The following is a 19,819-nucleotide window of genomic DNA, read 5'->3' on the forward strand; positions in this document are numbered from 1 at the left end:
TTCTAAACGATAAGTGTGTTTGGGGGGGCTAGGGACTGAACTCAGGGGTGTTCCACCTACAATCTATACCCCCAGACCTTTTTTTTTTTGGTGGTACTAGGGGCCCTGGAAGGCCTTCTACCTTCGGGCTACACTCCCAGACCTATCTTATACTTTTTTTTATTTGGAAACAGGGTGTCTTAAGCCAGCACGGCTGGCTTTGAACCTGTGCGATCCTCCTGTCTCCGCCTCCCAAGCGCAGGGATTACAAGCGTGTGCCACCACCCCCGGCTATTTATTTATTTATTGTTTTTGTTTTTTGTTGTTGTTGTTTTGGTGGTGGTACTGGGGTTTCTGGAAGCCCTTCTACCTCCGGGCTACACTCCCAGACCTATTTTTACATTTTTTTATTTGGAGACAGGGTCTCCTAAGCCAGCGCGCGAGGCTGGCTTTGAACCTGCATGATCCTCCTGTCTCTGCCTCCCAAGCGCGGGGATTACAAGCGTGCGCCACCACGCCCGGCCTTATTTATTTTTTGAAGGCAGGGTCTCACTAGGCTGTTGACAGTCTTAAATTGCTGAGGATGATCACGAACCTTTGATCCGTCTGTTTCAACCTCCCAAGTACTGGGATTATGGATTATAGACATGTACCATCACACTTGGCCTAAAATTTTTGTTCTATTTATTTATTTTTGTGGTACTGGGAATTGAACCCAGGGGCATTTACCTCTAAGATACATCCCCAGGCATATTTTATTCTTATTTTGAAATAGTCTAAGTTATGGAGGGCCTTGATAAATTGCTGAGGCTGTCCTTGAATCTGTGATCCTCCTGTCTCAGCCTCCCAAGTACTAAATACTAACATTTTTATTCTGAAAGTTATTCTACTTGGTTCTTGTTTGCTTGCAACTTGACGATGTCATTATTACAAAATGTTTTCAATTTATAGTGGTGCTCTGGCTTGAAACTCTTTTACAGTGGTCCTCTAATCTTGAGAAATGTGTCACCTGTTAACAGGAAACAGTCCTCTGTGCCAGCAGGCAGATACCTTTCTGCAAATAAGGACTTGCACAGATCAGACAGATGTCATCTGCAGCTCTACACCCTGCCCTCCAACACGCCCCAGCAACAAAGCAGGCCGAAAACTCACCAAGTCAAAAACATGCCTTCAAAAGAAAGGTCTGTAGAAATAAAGAGGCCTTGAACCCTTAGTGGATAAAAGAGGTAAGGGGAAAGAAAACCAAAAGAAATCTGGATGGTAACAGAACTGACCAAGTCATCATCACGGTTAACCTGACATCACTGGGCACAGTCTGGACTCTTCCCAGCACTGGTGCAACTCACAGATGTGAGACCATGCCATATGCTTCAAAAATTTTATCTCATCTTAAGTGAATTTAGAAGTATGCCTTTTTGACATACGCCAAGTGAGATCCGTGCTAACATAACAATCTCCCAGAGGTAATGGCCACACCCACACATGGCACCTTCCTTCCTCATTCTGCAGGTGGGAACAAACGATGAGGAGGAAGCGCTGTGCTTTTAAGCCCCAGCCCATAGTTCCCAGTAGAGAGCTGAGTTCAGATCTCTAGAAGCCATCTTTGATGGGGTCTCACTAAGTTGCAAAAGGCCTCACCTAGTAGCTGAGGCTGGCCACAAATCTGCAATCCTTCTGTCTTAACCTCCCAAGAACAAGGATTACAAGCATGTGCCACCACGCCTGGTACCGCCAGCCATCTTTAACATGTTCTAGTGGAAGTTAACTATCTGGAAATACATGTGAATATGATATGAGAAAGGCTACAGAAGACAATATAATTCAAAGGTCAATGTCCTATTTAGACAACAGGTTGCTTTCTTTATATTCTATAAGAACTTTTAGAAATACTAAGCAAAAATTGAACTCATGTATTGGTGCTTAATGACAATTATCAGTTTTGACAATTAAAATAGGAAAAATAAGCAGAAATTTAAAAACCAGTGAGAGCTTTTTTTCATCTCATAAGGAGGATTATTTCCCGTACATAAACCAATGTACAAGATTTTTTTAATGTAACCATAAAAGCAAAACTACATTCTGAAAATGCAACTTACCTCTGAATGTTTTACTATAGCTTCTAAACAGAACATTTCCACTGTAGCTGAAGGAACTTCTCCAAAACTTTCAGCATAAGGAAGTCCATTTCCTCCAAAACACCATAAGCCACCCTGAAATTCAAAGTTAAAATTTTTACTAAAAAATGACTAATATTTTTTCTTTAACAAAAAACTCTGTACTAAACACTGTATTTAAAAAATTCTAATATATAAGGAACTCAAAAAACTTTGGGAACTTAAAGAACTTTGCATAAAACTTGCATTGCTTATTAGAATATAAAACACGTAGAATTATTCTCAGAAGAGAGCAATTTTTGCATCTTTTTTATTACTTCCTTTATATCCTCTTACCAACAAGTATGAAGACTAACACATCACGTGAGAAAGGCCCACGTTCATCGTGATGTCATCCTAGCAATTCCTATAGTGTGTGATTTTCCAGATCATGCTAACAGAATCTACTGAAAGCCTCATCATTGAAATTCAGAAAAGAGAAAAGGCATTATTGGGCTAATAAAAAATGAAGACCATAATAACAACGATCACGGAGCTTTTAAATCTCTTCAAGTTGAATTCAGGTTCATATGGAAGAATAACAAGAGTTAGGAAAACTACAGAACAGAACAGCGGTGACGTTTCCCAATGTACGTTAAAACATATCATAGAAAACTAAATGAGGGAAGTTCTCAGCTCTTATCACAAATCAAGGGCTGCTTCCCACCATGCAATAATTGCCTATAAATCAGTGAACCTGCCAGAAATACTATGTAAATATGGGCGAGAGTCATAAACAAGGGGATCCATAGGAAAAGAAACAATGGCTCTAAAACAGGAGAAAGTGCTCAGCACTGCTCGTGATAAGATGGGCACACCGAAACTACTCAGAAACCACACGTTCATCTCTCAGGTGGATGAGGTGCTGGGAGAGGAAAGGCATTCTTAACATCTTCCTGCCAGTAATATCCACGGCTCGGCTTCTATGCAGGGCAACTGGGCAACAGCCATCATTCCAAGTGCCTGTGCCTTTAACAATTTATCCTAAGGAAACGCACACAGGCAAAGTGAGAGATGTATAGGTTTATTCACTACAGCATTGTTTACAAGAACAGAAGACTAAAAGCCATCTAATATCCATCAGGAAAGGGGTCAGTTAAATAAATTAGGGTGCAGTTGTATGCTCAGACATAAACTTTTTTTTAGTATAATTATATACTCAATTTTTTTCATGCTGGGGATTGAACCCAGGAGTGTTCTATCTCTGAGCTATACCCCCAACCCTATCTTACTTTCTTTTAGTTTGAAACAGGGTCTCACTAAGTTGCAGAGGGCCTAATTTGCTGAGGCTGGCCACGAACCTGCGATCCTCCTATCTCAGCCTCCTAAGTACTGGAATTATATGTGTGTACCTCCACACTTGGCTAGTATCTTCATATATTGATATAAACTAATCTCTAAAAAAGCCCTAAGTGTAAAAGAGAAGGTGCACAACTGTGTGAATCACGTGCTACCCCTTGTATAAAAGTGTGTGTGTTTGGGGTAGGGGAGATGGAAGGAAGACTTATTACTGCATCTCCTTTTGAAGAGTTTCACCTTGAAGTAGTGGTCATAACTGTGTGACTCCAGATGACTACCAGGTAATATCCTTCCAATGGTCATAACTGTGTGACTCCAGATGACTACCAGGTAATATCCTTCCAATGGTCATAACTGTGTGACTCCAGATGACTACCAGGTAATATCCTTCCAAAGTGCACATATGAAGCCCAGTGCCTTCTATACAAAATGTCGATAAAATACTGCAGTTTTAGTTAGTTCAGAAGATCCATGGATCAATAAACCAACTAAATGTCCAAAGAAATTTGGGGCCACCCTATAATTTTTATTCATGCCTTCTCCACTACAGTATTCTATTTCCAAGGAATATTATTTCCAAAGTTTAAATAAGCTTATATCTCAAAGATTCATACTGCTTAAACTGGGAATTATGAAGAGACTGGCTCACTGAAAGTCATTCTCATCTCTGGCAAAGATAACGGTAAAGAGTTAACTGGTGGACTTCTGGGGATGTCGAGTATATATTAGATAACAGCATTATATTAGTGTTAACTTTAATGAATTTGATAATGATGCTGTGGGGTTCGTTTTTTGTGGTACCACAATTGAACCCAGGAGCGTTCACCTCCAGATCTTTTTATCTTTGTTTTGTTTTGAAACCGGGTCTAGCTAGATTGGCTGGAGCCTTGCTAAGTCACTGAGGCTAGTCTTGAACCTGAGATCCTCCTGTCTCATTCTCCTAAGTACTGGGATTATAGATGTGTGCCACCACACCTGGCTCTGTGGTTTCTTTGGAGAATGTTCTTGTTAGGAATTAGAAGTACCAGGGCATGACGTCTGCACTCAACTCTCAAAAGATTCAGAGAGGAGAATGTACATGAATGGGTAGACAAAGATGTTATCTACAGAGAGAAGAAAGAATAACAGGGGATGAGGAAACAAATGGGAAAGAATGTTAATAAACTAGTGAGTCTTAGTGAAATGTAGTTTTTGTAACTCTTTAAAGCTGAAATTATGCAGCTGGGTATGGTGGCCCACACTTGTAGTCCCAGTACTTGGGAGGCTGAGACAGGAGGATCACGGGTCTGTGGCCAACCTTAGCAACTTCATGAGGCCCTCCGCAACTTAGTAAGACCCTGTTTCAAAAATGAGTAATAAAAAAATAGGCCTGGGGTGTATCTCAGAGGTAGAATGTCCCTGGATTCATCCCATTCCCAGTACTATACACACACACACACACACACACACACACACACACACACACTACAATTATTCTAAAGTAAAAAGTTTAAAAATTCAAGTTAATTTCAACTTTTATATTTTAAATGTATATTCTTATTTTTAATGCATTAGTAAGCAAATACATTAATTATATCACATTTTTTAAGTTTTGGGAACAGCATTTAAGTCTAATCGGCCTTCTTTGCAATCTTATAACATTTGTGCATTTATACCTGAGTTCCTAAACTTTACCAAATCACCAAAGGGAGCCATGGTAATCGAAGGTTAAGAACTATGCTCTAGCACCAAACGTAATTGTATGGGCTGTCTCCAGGGTGTACAGTAACCTCTACATGGAAGAATTTTTGTACAGAAGCAGCGCACTGACACCAAGGATCCCTGGGACGGCAGGGGCAGGTGCGGCGTACACCAGGCAAGGGGTCGCCAGATAGGCACTCCGACCCATCCCCTGACCCCCAACTCCTTGGCATGTGGAAATATGGAAAGCTTAACGAATCTAGGATGGGAAATGAGAATGGCTAAATGGAGGTGCTCACTGGTCTAATAAGATAGAATATTAGAGCCAGGCGTGGTGGCGCACACTTGTAATCCCAGTACTTGGGACAGGAAGATGGCGATTCCTGGCCAGTCTCAGCTACTTAGTGAGGCACTCCTCAACTTAGGCTCTACTTCAAAATAAAGAATAAAAATTAGGGCTGGGGTATAGCTCAGAAGTAAGATGCCCCTGGGTTCAATTCCCAGCACCACAAACACACACACACACACACACACACACACACACACACAGAGAGAGAGAGAGAGAGAGAGAGAGAGAGAGAGAGAGAAAGAAGAAGAAGAAGAAGAAGAAGAAGAAGAAGAAGAAGAAGGAGAAGGAGAAGGAGAAGGAGAGGGAGAGGGAGGGGGAGGGGGAGGGGGAGGGGGAGGGGGAGGGGGAGGGAAAGAGAAAGAAGAGAAGAGAAGAGAAGAGAAAAGAAGAGAGAGAGGACGACAATGATGATGATGACGACGGCGGCGGCAACGGCGACGAAGAAGGAGAAAGAGAGAGAGAGAGAGAGAGAGAGAGAGAACACAGAAGTGCTCTCACAGCTACCTTGTGAAAGGAATTAAGAGATTAAAGAAGGGATCTAGTGACCAGGCAATGATGACATTTTGAGTATCCAAAAGAAAACTGAAGCCAGGCGCCTTGGGCTTACCTGCAATCAGTACTTGGGAGGCTGGGACAAGAGGATCAAAGGTTCAGGGTCAGCCTTAGCAACTTAGTGAGACTATCAGCAACCTATGAGACCTTGTTTCAAATCAAAAAACTTTAAAAAGTCAGGGGTGTAGCACAGAGTTAGAATGCTTCTGGGTTCAATCATAATACCCCCCTCAAAAAAAAAAAAGAAAAAAGAAAAAGAACTGGGCTGAATTCACTGGAGTGACGCTAAGACACAGTCTCAAGGGAAGCTTAGAGAACGTATACTGAAATGCCCACGGGCTCTGGCCATGCAATCGGAACACACACCCAGCCCAGATGCAGTGTTGCTCCCGCCCTGCGGGCTCAGGTCTGGAAGCTCTGCACAAAGCAAGGCTCTGGAAAGCTGGCTCCTCTCTGAAAGAGGGTCAGAAAAACTCTGCCCACCAGCCCATGAAAGCAACAAGAAAACCCATTTGTGCTCAGGGCTCAGGCGAGATGTATTCTATGGAAAAGACCCAGCCCAAGACCACGCCATCTACAGATGTATCTCAGCTTATAAAGATCTAGTCCTATAAAAGTGAAATTCCTGGAGCGACCAGGAGAAGCAACAAACTGCTCCTTGGGCCAAATCCATAATCCACAGTGCTCAGGACGCCCACAGGAGACAATCACTTCAGCCAAAGTAAGCTCACTGTCAAAGGCATGACCCACGTAAAGAAACCACCAAGAGGGAGAGCCGATGCCCACGGAAACAGCGACTAGCAGCTCCCAGAGTGAAATGAGGCAGGGAGCTGAGATTTTTAAATTATTAGGTAGGTGAAATAGACACCAAGATGAAAAAACAGAGCATGTGGAGAAGGACCAGTGGCCAGAGCAGGCGGCTGCAGGAGAATGGAGGCCGATGGGCTCAATCCACGTGCTGCGGGGACACTGGAGGCGCTGCCCACTGCCAAAGGGCCACCAGAGATGGAGCTTAGGCAGCTGGGTGGATACTACATCACTCACCAGGATGAAAGACCCAAGGAGGAGGGTGTTGCAGAGGTAGGGCAAGTTCGACCTGTTACATTTGAGATTCCTAGTCTACATACAAGCAGAGACTCCCAGCAGGAGGCTGAATACTCAAGTTGAGAGCTCAGGTTACAACACAGGGCTAAAGATATCTAGGCATCACTGGCATAGAGGAGATACTTAAAACCTTCCAAAAGGCCAGCTTTTCATTCTTTAAGATGCAACTTGAGAGCTCCCTCCTGTAAAGGCTTAAATGACTTCCTAAGCAGAGTTAATTAAGGGCTCCTGAAGTAACTCGTACCTCTGTTGCACACTTCTGTGACCGTTTATCTACCTGTCATCCCTGACGCCAGCCCAGTACAGGGCACACAGCCAGCAGTCAGTGCGATTCAGTGACCGGGCTAGTGACTACCCTCAAGTGCTAAGTGCCGGCCCCGACACAAGATCTCAGAGAGAGCAAGCACTCAGTGTTTACTGGATGACTACGTGAGCAGACCTTCTGAGCAGCCAGGCTCTGGCTGGTTTCGCTAAGGGCCAAGGATGTAAAATACTGGACACACTCATCAAGCTCCGTTTGAGGTAAAGAAGCCAACAGCTGTCTGAGCTCTTCCTCAATGGAGGAATCCTGAAATAAAAGAGAGAAAGTATAAACAAACCCAGCACTGAGTACAACAAAGACTCAGAGAACTAAAGTCAAAACACATACATACACATATAGATATATTAGCAGAGATAAATTAGTGCTTTTAGACTTAAGGCCAGTCACCCCCCTGAGTAAATGGTCATTTAATTCTGAATTCTATACTTTTATGTCTGATGCTGCATCTGAAAATAATATTGCAAATTCAAACTCTGTTTTTACCTAACAAGCTTTTCTGACATCTTGATTCAAAATGAATACATCCTTTCTACGAAAGCAACTATTTTCAAATGCAGAACTCATTACTATCTCATGGTATCTGATAAGAAATATCTTGCATATTCATTTTTCTCTTTTCAAAAACATTGCTTACACTGACGTTTCTAAGAGTTCCATTTTTCAAGCCTAGGGAAGGTGCTCAAGAAATGCACCGTAAGCGCGCAGAGAGGCACTCACCTGCAGTCCCAGCTACTTGGGTAGCTGAGGCAGGAGGATCAGGTAAGCCCACAAGTTCAAGACCAGCCTGGGCAACATAGTGATACTCTATCTCAAAATAAACAAACAAATAAATAAAAACATGTTTTAAATCTGCGGCAGTGGCTCTCCATCCAGGGCTACTTTGCCCTCCAGGAAATATTTAGCAATATATGTAGACATTTTTGGAGACCCTGTTTCCAGATAAAAATATTAAAAAAAAAAATAGGTGTCTGCGAGTGTAGCCCGGAGGCAGAAGGGTTTCCGGAAACCCCAATACCACCAAAAAAACAAAAAACAAAAAACAAACAAACAAAAAAAAAATTGAACAATGCTACTGCCATCTAGAGAAGAGCCCCGGGAACCTCCAAATGTACAGAACAGCTTCTTCCAACAAAGGGTATTTGGCCCCAAATGTCAACAGTTGAGGCTGACCTGTATATCGCAAATTCAGAGCAAATATTAACTCGTAGATGTTTATATGTTACTTAAAGTCACCTAAACTGGGACTGGTGTGCATGCCCGTAATCCCAGTACTTGGGAGACGGAGACAGGAAGATCGTAGGTTCCAGGCCAGCTTCAGGAACTTGGTAAGAGTTTCAGCAGTCTAGCAGGACTCTGTTTCAAAATAAAAAAATAAAACAGGGCTGGGGGTCTATCTCAGAGGTTCTATCTCCAGTACCACAAAAAAATAAGTAAATAAATAAAATGGTGTACAGGGATATCCAGTCCCCAAAGACAGAGAATAATCTGAGAAACAACTCTGATGGAGGAATCCATGGAAGAATCAAATCTTTGTATGAACAGAGACTTCAGCTTGACAGCTTAGCTTACCTGCTTGTGAAAAGTAGCCAGCAACTATGTTTTGGACATTTATCTTGCATCCAGAGTGAAGATACTATATTAAACTATTTTTAACTCTGTATTATTTTATTTACTTACCTCTTTTATTTTTATTAATTAATTAATTTGTGTGTGTGTGTGTGTGTGTGTGTGTGTGTGTGTGGTACTGGGGGTGGAACCCAGAGGCTTTCTACCTCCGAGCTATACTGCCAGACCCATTTTATATTTTATTTGGAAACAGGGTCTCACTAAGTTGCTGAGAGCCTCACTCAGTATCCGAGGCTGGCTTCGAGCCTGCGCGACTCTCCGGTCCCAGCCTCCCCAGCGCGGGGATTGCAAGCGTGCACCTCCACGCTCGGCTCTACTTACTTCTTTTAAAGATGGCAAAGGGGGCGGCGGGAGGAAAAAGCGAAGATCACTCTCTTTGCTTCGGGCCAAGCCGACGAGAGTTCTTGGGTCACAGGCTTGAGCGATTATCCTATACTGGTAATCTATTGGAAAGTATATTTCCTGTAAGTACTCAAATTAGCTTATAATTGTCACAAGGATTAAGTGAACAAACTACTTAAAAACACATTTTTAAACTGTTCTACAAGTCTGTTATCTAAAAATGTCCAAGTATTTTTTCACAACTTTGCCTGTATTTACAAGACTTGTGAGCGCAGTGCCCAGCGTTTCTAATCTGACGATTCTCTTCAACATCTATCTGGGGACTGGGTCATGGTCCAGCTAATGTTTTGGAAAAAATGAAGCTCAAACATTAAAGGTGGTAAGTCAGACTCAGTTGATCCCAGCATTCAAACGTTGTTTCGAAGCTGGGCTTGGTGGCAAATGCCTATAACCTCAGCTATGCCGGAGGCTGAGGCAGGAGGATCAGAAGTTTAAGGGCAGCCTGGTCAGTTCAGGCAGACCACGTCTAAAATAAAACTACAAAGGGCTGGGAAATGGCTCGGCAGTAGCACACTTGCCTCACACACAGGCCTGCCAGTGGTTATTGTGCTGTCTTCCTGATGCCCATAACTACTTAGTCTGAGATTCCAGATGGTGGCACTCTTAGACATGCCATTTTCTTTATGTGTATGTACACGCACACATACATGTGTGTGTCTGTGTGTGTGTGTGACTTAGAATTTAGCCAAGGTGGGATTCTACCACTGAGCAAATTTTATTTTTTTTAATTTTGAGATAGGGGTTCACTAAGTCATTGCATTCTTGCCTTAAACCTGTGATCCTCCAGTCTTAACCTCCCAAGTACTGAGATTACAAGTGTGATCTACCACACCCAGCTCTATTCAAGTAATTTTATAAATATTTTAAATATTGCTTAAAAATAAACTAGGTACATTTACCTAATTATTAGTACTAGACACAAGTAGATTATGAAAGTGAAAGCAAATATAATAATATGGTGTAACAAGCAATTAAATATATATATATATATATATATATATTTTTTTTTTTTTTGGCGGTACTGAGGATGGAACCCAAGGGTATTCTACCTTTAACGTACACCCCCTAGCCCTATTTTTTATTCCTTATTTTGAAACAGGGTCTCATCGAATTTCAAAGGGCCTTACTAAGTAGCTGAGGCTGTCCATGAACCGCAATCCTCCTGTCTCAGCCTCCTAAATGCTGGGATTACAAGCATGCGCCACCATGCCCAACTGCAATTAAATATATTTCACTAAATAGGGACCAAAAGAGATAGTTGTACATGCCTGTAATACCAGTATTTGGGAAGCTGAGACAAGAGGCTTCCAAGTTCAAGCTCAGCCTTGGCAATTTAGCCAGACTTTCTCTCAAAATAAAAGAATTTGGCCAGGTTTGGCAGAGCATGCTTGTAGTCCCAATACTTGGGGAGCTGAGAGAAGAGGATCTCAGGTTCACAGTCAGCCTCAGAATCTGGATGAGGCCCTCCATAACTTAGTGAAACCTTGTTTCAAAATTTAAAAAATAAAATAGGGCCAGCGGTGTAGCTCAGAGGCAGAATGCCCCTGAGATCAATATCTATTATCACAAACATTAACTAATTAATTAATTTTTAAAAAGGGGTGGGTGGGGCTGTAGCTCAGTAATAGAGCAACTTGGGTACCATCTTCATCACCAAAATAGGAATCAAAAGAAAATACAAACAAAAATTAAACTACTCTCTGAATCAAGAGTTTCTCTGCTGCATATGGTGATGAATGCCTGTAATCCCAGTAATTGGGAGCCTGAGACAACAGGAATACAGTTTGAGGCCAGCATGCAGTAACATGGTGAGACACTGTTTCAACATAAAATATAAACTCCCACACTTGTAATGCTTGGGAGGCGGAGACAGGAGGATGGCGCAGGTTCTAAGCCAGCGCTGGCTTAAGAGACCCTGTTTCCAAATAAAACGTATAGAATAGGTCTGGGAGTGTAGCCTGGAGGTAGAAGGGTTTCCAGGAACCCCAGTACCACCAAAAATAAAATAAAATAAAATAAAATAAAATAAAATAAAATAAAATAAAATAAAATAAAATACAGAGTTAGGGATGTAGCATAGATGTAAACCCCTCCCGAAGCTGGGCATGGTGGTGCATGCTTGTAACCCCTGTACTTGGGAAGCTGAGACAGGAGGATTACATGTTCAAGTTCAGCCTCAGCAACAAAAAGCTCTCTGTAACTTAAGACCCTGTTTCAAAATATACCACAAAATAGGACTGGGGTATAGCTCTGAAGTAGAATGTCCCTGGGTTCAATCCCCAGTAACTAACACACACACACACACACACACTTTCTCTAGAGTAGAAAGTTACATATAATGCACCTCAATTCTGAGGGGCACGTCCATCTAGCCACCAGGCCCACAGGGTTTTTACTTTACCACTGGAGTTTCTTCTCATCTTTTGAACCTATTCTCTGTCTATCTTAAGATGGCCTGAATTATTTCCCCTCCTAATCTCACTCCCTTCTCTTTATATTTCCTTCGGAAGCAAGAGCGAGCTGGCGGCGGCTCAGGGTCCTACCGAGCCAGTGGTGCGCCTCCGCCATGGCCTGCACGGCCTCCAGGCGCGTGGCTCTGTCGGCAGCCCGGCTCCTCCGCAGCAGCAGCCACACGGCACACTCGTGATCTTCCACGTCCGCTGTGCCGAAGGTGTCTTTGCAGAAAGAAAGAGACGAGCACAAAGAAACAAGATGGTGAGTACAGTGAAGAAGACATTTTTATCCTCGTTTTTTATTGCAGATGGTAATTTGTAAATATTTGAAATTTACAATAGGAGAGTTAAATCCATATACAAGTATTAATAGTGACAGATGTATTTGTTCTCAGCTGTTATATTGTTATTCTTTTTTTTTTTTTTAAGTTACTAGGGATGGAACCCAGGGGCATTGTACCTTCAAGCTATACCCCAGCCCTATTATTGGTCTTTTATTTCTCTTCTTTCTTTTTTTTAAGCACTGGGGATGGAAACTAGGGGCATACTACCACCAAGTTATACCCCCAGTCCTATTTTTTTAAGTCTTTTTTATTTTTTTGAAACAGGATCTTACTGAGTTGCAAAGGGCCTAAGTAGCTGAGGCTGTCCTAGAACCGCAATCCTCTGGTCTCTGCCTCCTGAATACTGGGGTTACAAGCATGCACCACTAAACCCAGCTACTCTTTTTTCTTTTTCTTTTTCTTTTTCTTTTTTTTTTTTTTTTTTTTTGTGGTACTGGGGATGGACCCAGGGGCATTGTACCTATGAGCTACACCTCCAGCACTATTTTTTTTTTATTTTTTATTGTTTGAAACAGGGTCTCACTGAGTTGTAAAGGGCCTCATTAAGTAGCTGAGGCTGTTAGTGAACCACAATCCTCCAGTCTCGGCCTTCTGAATGCTGGGATCACAAGTGTGCGCCACCACACGCAGCTTTATATTGTTATCCTTATTATGATAATTTTGAGTGTGCTTTTGTTCAAAATACTATGATGGCTTTCACTTTGTGGTAACTTTTTTCTCTTTTCTTCAAATATATTTTTTAAAGATGAAATATTTAAAGACTTCAAAGAACTCTATGAACTAATATCCACATGCCTATCACATCTAGATTCAATAGCTGTGACCTTGCCAGGACTGCTCTGTCCAGATGCAGGCACGTGCAAACTATCTGAAAGGAAGCTGGGTGCACTGACCTTCCACCCTCCATCATCTACCTGCATTCAAGTTTTTTTTGTTTTTTTGTTTTTTTTTTAATAGTAGGGCTTGAACCCAGGGGCATTCTACTTCTGAGCTACACTTCCAGCCCTATCTTATTATTTTTATTTTGAAATAGGGTCTCACTCAATTGCTGAGGTTGGCCTCCAACCTGCAATTCTCCTGTCTCAGCTTCCAAAGGACTGGGGTTACAGGTGTGTCCTGTCACGCTCAGCTATGATGCCAACTTTTTTTTTTGGGGGGGGGCAGGTCTGGAGATGGAACCCAGAGGCATTTGACCTCCGAGCTACACCCCCTGCCCAATTTTTTATTCATTTTGAAACAGGGTCTCAGTGAGTTGCTGAAGGGCCTCACTAAGTAGCTGAGACTGTCCGCGAGCCATGATCCTCCTGTCTCAGCCTCCCAAATGCTGGGATTACAAGCGTGTGCCACCACGCCCGGCTTGCCAACTTTTTTTTTTTTTTTTGGTACTGGGGTTCCTGGAAACCCTTCTACCTCCGGGCTACACTCCCAGACTATTTTTACATTTTTTAAAATTTGGAACAGGGTCTCTTAAGCCAGCGAGGCTAGCTTCGAACCAGCGCGATCCTCCTGTCTCCGCCTCCTAAGCGCAGGGATTACAAGCATGCGCCACCACACCCAGCTTGCTAGCCAACTTTTAAAGAGATGAGCTAGCTAGCTTCACACTGTAGATCTGCCTGATTTTAATTTCTACATTTTAATGCAATATTCTCATAAGAAAGCATGGGAGTGATTTTCTAACAAAATTCTGAAATGCTCATCCAAAGAACAAGGAATATTTAATCTCAAAAATTTTATTTACAACTGTGTAACAATAAGAAATTCACAAAGATGGAAGAAAATTGCCCAAAGCATTAAACTCTTAAATTAAATTTAGCCTGAAAGAAAAATATTACTCAACTAATTCATAGCTATTAAAATATTAGAATAAGAAAGTTTTAAAATCACCTCAGAATGGTCTTTCAAATGACTTTCAGATCACAGAAGAGGACTGATCCTGAGTTAAGTGTTTGAAACTTACCAGCAAATGGACTCTGTAATATCTTGGCTGATGCTGCCAGCACTTTTCTTACTGCTCTGTGAAGTTCTTTTCTTGCCTGCCAGGCAATCCCTAAAATGAGGACAAAGTTAAATATAACCAAGCAGATCCTTGAAATGCTATGCTCCAGTCCCTCAAAAAGAAATGCACAGCCAGGCGTGGTGGCGCACGCTTGTAATCCCCGCACTTGGGAGGCGGAGACAGGAGGATCGCGCAGGTTCGAAGCCAGATGCGCTGGCGTAAGAGACCCTGTTTCCAAATAAAATATAAAATAGGTCTGTGAGAGTAGCCCAGAGGTAGAAGGGTTTCCAGGAATCCCAATACCACTAAAAAAAAAAAAAATGCATAAACTGAAAATAGGGCTGGGTATAGCTCAGAGGTATAATGCCCCTGGCTTCCATCCCCAGTACCATAAAAATAAATAAAAAATAAATAAATAAATAAAATGATAAAAAATCATGTTTTCTACTTGCCAAACTGAAGGCCAGCCTCTGAACTGGCACCTCCACTGAGGAGGGCATCCAGGTTCAGACTACAGAGCCAGCTGGGCCTCTGAGATCTCGGGGCCCTGCAAAGTGGGTAAAATACCAAGTCCCACATTTGCCTTCAGCTAGGGGGGGGGAACTTGGTTCTCCCAGGATCTGGTGACTCTTCAAGTCAACTGAATCTAACCTCCCAGTACTATGCTTTACACAGACTAGTTTTCATTTTTATTTTATTTTATTTATTTATTTTTTTTTTGCGGTACAGGGGATGGAACCCAGGGGCAGTCTATCTCTGAGCAACACCCTCAGCCCTATTTTTTATTCTTTATTTTGAAACAGGGTCTCACTGAGTTGCAAAGGGCCTTGCTAAGTAGCTGAGGCTGGCTTCTAACCTGCGCGATCCTCCTGTCTCAGCCTCATAAATGCCGGGATTACAAGCGTGTGCCACCACGCCCGGGGACATAGACTGATTTTTAAATTCAATAATTAGTATCATTTTTTCACAAAGGTAAGGTTACTTTACAATAAACTCACCATGACTTTCTCCTTTGTCTGAGCAAATTGTGTGCATATATATATATGACTTCATTTTTTCTTTTTCCACCACTTCAGTATCTAATGTCAAAGACTTCTTCAGAGCCAAAACTTCATATGTAAAAAATAAAGAACCTCTTAAAAAAGAAAAAAGAAATTTATCACACAAACAGAAACTAAACATGGCACAAGAGCTACTGTTCTTATTAAGTTTTCAAAAATAACTACTTTCTCATTGGGAAGCATTATATACAGTAATGTGAATATAACACTTTTTAAATTTTTTGCAGAACTAGCAACTGAACCCAGGGGCATTCTGCCCCTGAGCTATGCCCCCCAGCCCTATTTTTTTATTCTTTCTTTTAGAAACAGGTCTAAGTTATGGAGGCCTCATGAAATAGCTGAGGCTGGCCACAACACTAGCTGTATTCTTTTTCTCAACTTTATCTGTGATCTATTCACATTTTGATACGGCATGTGATTTATTCATTATACCAATGACTACAACTTATTTACCCATGCTGCCATGGATGGGCACTTAAGACATTCGTCATGTGAGTCTGTTACAAGCGTGCGCCACCACGCCCGGCCAAGACATACTTTTAATAATGTGGCCCTCCCCCAAGGAGAAGGGAGTGTTGATCAGAGGGTTGCCCCGACCCGGAGCACCTGCCCCTGAAGGAGCATGAATGGCAGGCGGCAGTTGTCCCAGTCTTGGACTCTTCTCATGGGAGTTCATTGGTGATCTAGGGACTTCAAAACTAATCCTAACGTGACTTTTAGCCTTTTTAGTCACTTCTGAGCCTGATACAAGGGATGGTTTGAAGTGTGTGAGAGCTGACCGAGTGCCTGGTCTGTGTGTGTCCAGTGCTCTCCCCAGAGCCATGGGCCAGGCAGGCCAGATCCCCAGCGCACACTCGGGCCCAGAGGACATCCCGGAGGGCAGAGAAGCAGGGAGCACGGAGTCCACAGCCCCCCGCCACCCCGTGCTGCCCACAGACCACCTCCACTGAGACTCAAGTGATATATTGAAGCCAACCAAGACTCCAACAGACACTTACCCTAAAATAAGTGATCCAGTAAACTTTATTATATTTCCTTCAAAAAGAAAGGGGAAAAGTCAATGTGATGAATTTTACTTTTTAAAGTATGACAGGAAATAGGCAATAACGCCCCCACCTATTTCATTTATAATCAAGATTAAAATCTATCAATATTTTCTGAGCCGGGCGTGGTGGCGCACGCTTGTAATCCCCACGCTTAGGAGGCTGAGACAGGAGGATCGTGCAGGTTCAAAGCCAGCCTCAGCTACTTAGTGAGGCTCTCAGCAGCTTAGTAAGACCCTGTCTCCAAATAAAAAAAATATATAAAATAGGTCTGGGAGTATAACCCAGAGGTAGAATGCCTCTGGGTTCCACCCCCAGTACCACCAAACAAAAAAACAAAAAACAAAATCTATCGATATTTCTATTAGTATAATCAACAGCTACCAACTCATAATTTCCTATCCCTGGAAACAAATCCATTGGTAAGCCCTGGTACAAAAATGTAATTTACATGTATGGCTTTTCATACTCGTTCTCTCCTTCCTTTTTCTAGATGAAAATTATCTAGCCTAAAAATAGATCTACCTTAAGGATGAAAAGGAAACTCCATAAGACTTCAGCTTAATCATTATTCCCTAGGACCAAGAACAGTGCCTGACACATAGCAGAGAGTAAGTATCCTTGTTTAGTGTCAAGTTCAAGATGAGCTAGGCCGATCTTCTTTTACAAATAAAGGAAATAGTACCCAGAGATGGTAAATTAGTTTTCTTCCATTCAACAAATACTATATGAGCTAATCTGCATTTGCATACAAGTTCCGTTTATAATCATAAACAATAAGATATAATGGTAAGCAAAATAAGACACTACATTCAGAGTTTACAGTCTATGGGAGAAGCCAGATGAATAGCCAGGTTCTGTGTGGCTCTACAGAACAACACGTGACAGGTGTGTCCTGGCCTAGCATGCCAAGGGAACTTCTGCGTTTCCATAGCGTTGCCATAGCGGGGCAGGAGGACAGGGCAGACCCCGAGCCCTGGGCAACGACAACTTCCTTGTTCAACAGTGTGCTCCAGAACCCAATACAGGGAACTGGCACCTTGTTTTGTAAGAGTTTAATAAATATCTGCTGAATGAAAACTCAATGACTTTTAAATTTAGAAGGCTGAGTATGAATTTGGCAGGAAAAATAGGGGAGGAAAGAGACCTCCCAAGGAAAAGAATCACCTAGGGCTCTGGACCTACCTACAAATTTGTACACAAAGACTTAAATAAATCTTAGTCTTATGAGTTAAAAAAGTTTTTGTGACCCAGCCTGGATTGCCACAATTCTACCACTGTCTCTATGAGAGACTCTTGTTTCAACTGTACTCACGGATGCCCCTCCAGTATGTGTGCCTTTTTGGTGGGGGAGTGGAAGTTCCTAATCTTCGACAACAGATGACACAATAAGCAGCCAGGGACATTCTGTGTGGGAGAATGATTATAATGAATTTAACTTTGCTATGATAACAAGCATTTCTTTTAACTCTAAGAACATGTTACCATCACAGTGGAATACCTGCACAGATTTGGGTTTTCAAAGACCAAAATTTTTTTTTTAATTTAAATTACAAATTGTTTTGATCCTTGAAAAAACTTAAAAGGATTTACTAGAATAAATTTTGTTAGTACTTTACTTACTCTTCTTCAAACTATCTAATTGAAGCGATTAAGAGAAAACCAGAAAAATAAAGATAATTAATTAAAAATCAATATAGGCATTTAAAATTTTTTTAAATTACATATGCAGCAGCCAGGCGTGGTGGCACACGCTTGTAATCCCCGCACTTGGGAGGCGGAGACAGGAGGATCGCACAGGTTCGAAGCCAGCTGTGGTGGCTTAAGAGACCCTGTTTCCAAATAAAAAAGTATAAAAATAGGTCTGGGAGTGTAGCCCGGAGGTAGAAGAGTTTCCAGAATCCCCAGTACCATCAAAAAAAAAGTTACATATGCATACATAATACATATTTATCCTTGATTACTAGGAACCCTACAGAAATAAAAAGAAGCTCTGAATAGAAGATATATTTAGAACCCATAGAAGTATTTAGTGGCTCTCTAGCTCCATTAAGATAGTACCTGACATTGTTTAAAATCTTTGAAGTTTAATTGTTGGCATCCTATCAGAGAAGGAAAATTCTGACAACTAATGCATCAACTAGCAAAGATGATCTGAGTATGAAGCAATCAATTCTAGAACAACTCAGCATTCTAGAATCACACCAGGTATCTTGGGAGACTGAGACTTTTTTTTTCTTCTTTTTGCTAGAAGGTAAAAGAAGAAAAATGTCCTGAAGGATTCAGGTGAAAAATGATCCCTTGGTTCAGCATATTAAAAACTTCTAAGCTGGGCATAGTAGCCCATGCTTGTGGCCCCAGTACTTGGGCTGAGACAGAAAGATTGTAAGTTCATGGCCAGCCTCAGTAACTTAGTAAGACCTTGTTTGCAAATTAAAAAGATAAAATAAAATAGGACTAGGAGTGTAGCTCAGCGGTAGAATGTCCCTGGGTTCAATCCCCAGTAACACACACACACACACACACACACACACACACACACACACACACTGCTAGTGGTTTCACGGGGATTAGAAGGAAGTTATTTGATGTACAGGAGTGAGAAATAGCTATCATAGAAAATACAAAGCAAAAAGCTCTTCAGTTGTTTCTTAATTGCGATTTCATTGCATCCATCAGGGACTAGTAAACCAAAGCCGGCCACAGATAAATAGTAAAATAGTAAAAATGAGCGTTTTAAAGGTCACTGTGTCTTACTTTCTCCCTTGCTTAATGGGTTGTGGCTACTTCTCTATGAGACATAGTAATGGTGGAAATAATATAAACACTGTAATGGAGTGGGTGCTCACAGAAGCGGACAGCTTGTGTGGAGATCTCTATTTCAGGTGCCCCGTGAAAACTGCACTTAAAACAACACAGAGCCGATATGCCTGTCTTGTACCTCTGACACAACAATAGCAGTCAACTGTAAAACATCACGCAAATATCCTTTATGATTACTTCTGTGCACTAAAAACCTTTCTATATTAACCTAAACTTACTTCATCCCAACAGGCTTTCCTTCCACCAAGTGCTGAGGATAAATCTGGTCATTTGCTCCACCTCCTCATATCTCCTCTGAGACTGTTAGCCCTCGCAACTTGTGTGTGTGTGTGTGTGTGTGTGTGTACCCGCCCGTGCACGTGGTTTTGGATACTGAATCCAGAAGCCGTCTACCTTTGAACTACACCCTCAACCAATTTTATTTCTTATTTGGAAACAAGATCTTGCTAAGTTGGCAAGCGTCTCACTACTTGCCGAGGCTGTCCTTGAACCTTAAATCCTCATGTCTCCGCCTCCCAAGTACTGGAATTACAGGTGTGTGCCACCACGCCCGGCCCTTGCAACTTTCTCTAGAATAAATTGCTCCATTTCTACCGGTTTGTCCAGTCTCGGCAGACCTTCCACACTTGCTTT

General features: G+C 42.0%; 1 protein-coding gene across 1 annotated transcript in view; it reads right to left on the reverse strand.

Moving 5' to 3' along the window:
* The window catches only part of SERAC1 (serine active site containing 1), a gene marked incomplete at both ends in the record, with an annotated part of 34,711 nt that extends 16,942 nt beyond the window's left edge, over window positions 1-17,769 (reverse strand). Inside the window, 8 exons of the mRNA XM_080700154.1 lie at window positions 2,076-2,189; window positions 7,556-7,684; window positions 9,386-9,507; window positions 12,010-12,141; window positions 14,221-14,310; window positions 15,258-15,394; window positions 16,319-16,355; window positions 17,679-17,769. Coding sequence (XP_080556280.1) covers window positions 2,076-2,189; window positions 7,556-7,684; window positions 9,386-9,507; window positions 12,010-12,141; window positions 14,221-14,310; window positions 15,258-15,394; window positions 16,319-16,355; window positions 17,679-17,769 — 852 coding nt within the window. The remainder of the gene's footprint in view (window positions 1-2,075; window positions 2,190-7,555; window positions 7,685-9,385; window positions 9,508-12,009; window positions 12,142-14,220; window positions 14,311-15,257; window positions 15,395-16,318; window positions 16,356-17,678) is intronic.
* Window positions 17,770-19,819: the final 2,050 nt, after the last annotated feature.

This window comes from Muscardinus avellanarius (genome assembly GCF_963383645.1).
Source record: "Muscardinus avellanarius genome assembly, chromosome: 8".
NCBI classification, from domain to species: Eukaryota; Metazoa; Chordata; class Mammalia; order Rodentia; family Gliridae; genus Muscardinus; species Muscardinus avellanarius.